General features: G+C 54.1%; 1 protein-coding gene across 2 annotated transcripts; it reads right to left on the bottom strand.

Annotated features, from left to right (window-relative positions):
- Dlx1 (distal-less homeobox 1) lies at positions 1–2,548 on the bottom strand. 2 transcript variants are annotated; one of them, XM_047547739.1, is made up of 3 exons: positions 2,236–2,548; positions 1,376–1,575; positions 1–255 (listed from the first exon to the last, which is right to left on the bottom strand). In XM_047547739.1, the coding sequence occupies exons 1-3, from the start codon at positions 2,546–2,548 to the stop codon at positions 1–3; spliced, it is 768 nt and encodes a 255-aa protein (XP_047403695.1). The 2 variants fall into 2 exon arrangements, with proteins under 2 accessions (XP_047403695.1, XP_047403696.1); XM_047547740.1 differs by lacking the exon at positions 1,376–1,575 and having other exon boundaries at positions 179–255.
- Positions 2,549–6,376: the final 3,828 nt, after the last annotated feature.

The following is a 6,376-nucleotide window of genomic DNA, read 5'->3' as shown; positions in this document are numbered from 1 at the left end:
TCACATGAGTTGGGGCTGCTGCATAGCTTCTTGGTGCGCGGATGGATACCACGACGTGTAGCTGGGGATGTAAGAGCCCGCGCTACTGCCTGAGCTCTTCCCGGATGAGGAATTAGGGTTCCAGCCCGGCGGTACTGGTGGGGAGCCTGCAGACAGGGCCCGGCCGTTGGCTAGCGCGCTACCCTCCAGAGTCGCCCCGCCCTGCTTCATCAGCTTCTTGAACTTGGAGCGCTTGTTCTGGAACCAGATCTTGACCTGCAAGATCGGACAACAACGTGACTCGTGACGAGATCACTGAGTCTACCTAGGTCTACCTAGGAGGAAAGAAGGGAACAACCTGAGAGCGGAGATAGGAGCCCCCGCTGCCCTGCGAAGGCTGGCAGCTCCCTGCTGCGGGAGCAGACATCCCTCCCCCCAAAAAGCCAAAGACTACAAAGCTGGACGGCCGGCGCTGACCACCGTCAGGAACAGCTCCTTGAGAGCCAGGGGGCGTGGTGGTCAGGGGCCCGCAGGGAATCAAGGCCTTTGTCTGCTAGCGGCCCAGTCCGACCTTGGCAACTGCCTGTGGAAGGCGCAGCGCCTGCACAACCCCACGCAATTCCAATATCAATATCAATAAAGGAATAAAAAACCTGGATAGGAGTGGAGGATATTTATTTGTAAATTGACCGCCTTCTCTTTGCGCCGTCCTTTCTGCCCTTGAGTGAGTTGGGGACTGGCTGAGGAGGTCACAAGATTTTGCTGAACTTTTCTTTGGACTGAAACCAACCTTTCTCGAGGGTCTGTTTGATTTTCCCAGCTCCAATCCAAATCCCGGGCCGGACGTTGGAAACCCGCGCCAGTCGCGGTCAGAATGGCCCAGAACTCCCCGGAGTCTTAGAGAAATCCAAAAAGGAAAGTCTCGTTTCTTCTCTAGAGTTTGGGCCTTGGGAGGTGAAAGGGCAGGGGAAAGGATCCCCTGTGCCACCGGGTGAGGAGGGAGACAGAGGCGAAGGCCCATGCCGCAGTGATTAGCTACACACTTTAAAGGCAAAGGAGGGATTAAGTCCCGCGTCTATTGTTCCAGTTGTTCGGGCACGTGTGACCTCAGAATCCCCAAACAAAACGACTGGGGAAATCCTTCCTGCGCCCTAATCAGATTGTCCAGTGTCGAAGGACCAGGCGGCAGGCAAATCGGTGTACAGAAAGCAGCCACCAAACTAGGGTAGAGAAAATAGGGAGGAAGGGGACTGGGAGCCTGGTGTGGGGACACACATACGCACACTCACATACACTTTGACACCCCGAACCTGAAGCCCAGTGAGCAAGAAATGAAGCCCCGGGGCTCAGGCCCGCAGCGTGAAGCCTGCTTGACATAGCGGCAGCGGCGAGGTACCTGAGTCTGCGTGAGTCCCAAGGAGGCCGCGAGCTCCGCCCTCTCGGGCAGAGCTAAGTACTGAGTTTGCTGGAACCTCCGGTTCAAAGCCTGCAACTGCAAACTGGAATAAATTGTCCTGGGTTTGCGGATCTTTTTCCCCTTGCCATTGAAGCGCACTTCACCGCCTTCCACCACCGTGCTCTTCTCGGAGTCCGCCCCTGGAGGGACAGCAGAAGCGGGGACTGTTGTTAAGGCGGGGGCTGATTTAGCGTGGAGAGAGGAGAGCGAGTAGCTACCGAGGAACAGTAGAGGCAGGGCCGGGAAGAAAACGTTCAAGAAACTCCGAAGCCTGGGAAGGGTCCTCCAAAGTCCGAGGGCCGGTCCCAGGCAGCTGCAGGCGGGATGGGGCCGTTCCCAGGAACGCAGCTATTGCCTTTGCAGGGGAAGTTTGCTATTTTTGCAGGCGGTAGTTGAGGTTTAATTACCCTTAATTGCATACATTGTTTATAGCGCTACGCAATAAATAATTACCGAGACTAATACGTGCACATGTGGGTTTCTGTTTTCCAGCAGGGCATTGTGTGCTCGGCGCACCGAGCCGCTCAGAGGCCCAGCCAGTGCCAGGAGACGCTCTCGGATTTATCCTTTGCTACAAGGTTGCGAATTGGGCGAATTTTTTAAAAAAATTCTTTGCTATGACAAGGATCCATAGATTGATATCCGAAACCTCCACTGCTCCCGCGCCCTCCCCACCCCCACCCCACCTCTCTGCCCCTCTCTCTCTCTCTCTCTCCCCCTCCCTTTCTCTCTCTCTCTCTCTCTCTCTCTCTCTCTCTCTCTCTTTTCCTTCTCTCACTATTCCTGGCAAGTGCACCTACCTGGGTCCTCCAGGCGGCTCTGGGCGAGGCTGGCACTGCCCGGGTAGGACTGCACCGAACTGATGTAGGGGCTGGACGCGTGGCTGCTGACCGAGTTGACGTAGGGGTAGCCCAGCGGTCGGGAGAAGGACGAGGCCGAACTGTAGGCACCGTCGGGCTGCGAATGGCCCGCCGAATGTAAACAGTGCATGGAGTAGTGCCCGTGGGACATGGGAGAAGGAGACATTTGCTGGTTGGGCGGCCCAAACTCCATAAACACCGCCTTGCCCGACACGGGGCTGTTGAGACTTTCTGGCATGGTGGTCATGGTCATCTCTTCTCGCGGGGTCTGGGTGTGGGTCTCTCTCTCCTCTGCTTCCCTTTGGGGGTCTCTATGTTTCTCAGGACAGGAAGGAACCCAATTTAAGCGGAACAGGGGTTTTCACTTTCCATTCATAAGAAAATGGAGTTTGTCTCTTTGAAAAGTCTAAGCATGATGCTCCCGAGCTCCCCAAACTCGGTTCAAAGCTTTGACTCAGCCAAGGTCATAAATATTCATGAGCTGGCGGAGCTGATTGGTCCGCTGTCTTGCATAATCACCGGGGATTGGTCCGAGTCGCTCGGGCTCCGCTGGACTAGAGCGGGCGAGGCGGCCGGGCCTCTGGAGGGACCGTTCCACACTTCCCGGCCGGGGCTCCTCTGCAACAGAGCGCGCGTGGCGGGACACACAATGGTCTGCAGTGTCCGCTCTGGGACCTCCGAGGCCCGCAGCTCTTCAGCCTCCCACCTCCCTTGCGCGCTTTCTCCCCCAGAAACCAACCAGCGGCTCTCCGCTGTCGCCCTCTTCCCTACTGTCCCCACGCTTCGTCTGCCCCCAACGCGGAGAACTCGGGACCGCTTCTCATCACTGTTACCCAGTCGGGTGCTGAGCTTAGGGCGGCTCTAGGGTCTGGCCGCAGCCTATGGATCGCGGAGTCGCGCACTGGGGGGCGCCCAAGGCAGCCAACAGAACAGCAGTCTTCTTGCCGTCCTGTGCCTAGTTCAGAGCCCTCCCGGCCGCGCCTCCCTGGCCCAGGTCCGCTTTGCCACATCCCTGGGGTCGGGGTTTGGGGCCCCTCCAGACCAACTCACTCGGCCGCCTCGCCGCCGCCTCCGCCACCGCTCCCAGGGGCCAGCTCGCATCGCTCCAGGCCCAGCTGGTCATTCCAGCTCGAGGCTGCACCGGTCTGATAAAAGCAGTGCGCGTGGAGAGCCAGGAACCCGCGCTTCTCCTCCCAGGAAAAGCAGCCGTACCGCCTCCTTCCCCCAACACACACACCCTCTTTCCCTCCCAACCTTCCTGCGCCTCCCCCTCCCCTCTCCACTCCCTCTGAGCGGTGCGCCCCGGGTTCACTAGCCCAGAGGGCGCGGCGCAGTGTGGAGCCGAGAGGCCGACCTGCTCAGTTCTGCAGGAACCGCGGGCGCCAGGTGGTCATTTTTTGACCTCCCGAGGTCTGGTGAGAATACCCGGGGTTTAGGAGTCCTTAGAGGACACCGAAACCCGCAGCAGAACCAGGCCTATGGCAGGTTTGAATATCTGTGTATAGACGTATCTTTCTTTGTCGCCCGGTATCTTAAGTCAAAGACGAAAGTGGCCAAAGCGGACACCACTGGGCCTGGGAGCAGGGCTAGTTGAGGCAACAGTGCCCCGGCGCCTCCGTCTTCTGAGGTGTGAGATACAGAAAAGCGCACAAAAGGCCCTGATGCCCCCACTACTACCCACACAGCCACCCCACGCGGCACGTGGTGCACAGTATGTTGGCTGCTAGGGACTGTTGGTCCCCTATCTCGCCAGCCCTACGGTGAATCCCAAATTACTTTGTTAGGTAATTAGAAAGTGTTGATAATTATTTCTTTCATAATTTAACGGTGTGACGGGAACGGGGAAATGATCTTGTGAAAGTTCACACGTGCAGATGTATTAGTTACTGATTCATTTGATTAAATGGTAGTCTCAAGTGCTCAGATCCGCAGCTGAAGGCTCCCCATTAGCATAACACTGATGTTTAATTTTCATACGCATAATTAGCCATATATTTAACACTAATAGCAACATGCAGCCTTTCAGCGTTAAACAGCCGGGGATTTGATCTGGCCTGAGCTGAACCTTCGCTACTGCACCTTCCCCTGTCTGGAGTGTGCAATGATCACAGGACAAACCTCTGTAATCAAGCACATTTTGGCAGAGGGAACACCAATAAAAATGAACGTTCAAAACAAATTACATCGGTGCTGTCGTTACAGATATTAGTAGAGGGGGTTTCTCTCTTTTTTAACTTCTGTAGCAGCTCCTGCCCGCGGAATTCCTCTCCTTTGAATTTAGGGCTGAGTGCTGGGGGCAGAAATATTTCTGGCAGCGTGGTTGGAGCAAAAAAGAAAAACAAAAGCAAGAAAAAAAAAATCCTCCTCCAAACCAATAACGGGTTTGCCAACGCTTAAAAGATTTTTTTCCCCCTTAATCACCAAACCACACGGTGAGGCTTTGTAGCAACAACCAGCTAATGACTCCGTCACTAGACAATTCCTGGAGCCTCTCGGCTGTCTTGATTTCCTTGTCGCACTTGTGGTTTTAATTGCTCCTTCCTTGAGCCTTTTTTGGGGTGTGGAGTGCCATGCTGTGCGCCCAGCACAGCCGCTCGGATGACGCCCAAGCCCCGGGTCTCTCGCGCTCGCCTTGCGGGCCCTGCCCACGTAAGTGATCTCCACGGCTGGCGCGGGGTCGAGGTTGGGACGGGGGAAAACCGGACTGTTATCTCCCAGAGCTCAGAGAAAGCAACCCCGATGGACCGGCCGGCTGGGGCTACTTTATCCCAGAGAACTGAAGGATGGGGGGAGGAGAGAGCCGCACAGTTGCCAGTCTTCCTTAGAGCTGGGTCTTTCCACGTCTTTGAGGGGGATCGATGCCTTCCACGTTGCAGGGGACCAGTCAGGCTCCTGGAATTAAAGGTTCCGCAAGCACTCCTTCGGGATAAGGTTTCAGAGCCTAGCTTAATTTAGAATTAGAATTGTATATGGGTGAGGGAATGTCTATACTCCAGAATTCCCAACCCAGAGAAGCAGGTTTGGGGAGAGACGCTGCGCCACGACCCTCCGCAGTGCAGCCAGCTGGCCCTTCCTTAGTTTCTCAATGTGTGATGTTATCTCTACTCTGAGTTCTGAGTGGATCCCTCCCACTGCCCCACCTCTAAGGCGACACCTGTTCTAAAATGCCAGTTTGCTTAGACCTTTGTCCAAGCTCTGAGAAGAAACAAAATTCTCCTATTGGTTTGGGATTCCAAGTAGAACCTACTGGAGTCACCTCAGGACCAGCCCTAATGATATTAGTCTAGTCACACTTGGCTCTGGGTTAGGGTTAGAGGCCAGTTCAGGTGGCAGACGGGAGAGGAGGCATAGACAAGATAGTTTTAAAACCTATTTCCTAATCTCAACTTCAAAGCATGTGACATGGAATTCATTCTAATTCAAGTTTGTTTCCTACAGGGCTGCTGAGTAGTGGCAGTATTAAATGGATACTCATATCACACACACACACACACACACACACACACACACACCTTTAGGTTAGTCATTTTAATAAATAGGATTATATATCTGTCCCATAAATACCTTCACCTTGAAATAATTACTGCAGAAGCAGCATGTTACCCCAGTGGTTGGTAAAATCCTGTGGTCCTAATAAAACTATCCTTAGGGAACCTCAGAGTAAACTCATCTGCAGATAAAGATACTGTGCTAATGGCTGGAATCCGGTTGCTCTAGGAAAGAAGTGAAGTCATTCTCTGGCAAACATCTCCCAAGGTCAGCTGGTCCTGTTCCTCTCAAAATCCAAATTGTTATGGGGAAATTGCCCTGACTGGGCTTCTTTCTGCCTGGCCAACTCGAGAGCATCTCAAAAGTTTATCTATGAATCTGGTAAATCCTCAACCCCACCCTTTTCCAGCTCTTAGACCCACTAGAATTAGAATCACTTCTATCCAAAACTCTACATCCCTGGAGAAATGGCTTCACAGTGTGTGTGTGTGTGGGGGGGGGGGGCATGCAGGGAATCTCTGTTCAGGAAGAGCTGGAACTCATCACTTTTCCAAGGGTTTATTTTCCTGTTTCCTGTCTCCTTTCCCACCAC

This window comes from Sciurus carolinensis, chromosome 3, assembly GCF_902686445.1.
Source record: "Sciurus carolinensis chromosome 3, mSciCar1.2, whole genome shotgun sequence".
Lineage (NCBI taxonomy): Eukaryota > Metazoa > Chordata > Mammalia > Rodentia > Sciuridae > Sciurus > Sciurus carolinensis.
Note: the sequence above shows the minus strand (reverse complement) of the source record. Positions and strands in the feature narration are given on the sequence as shown.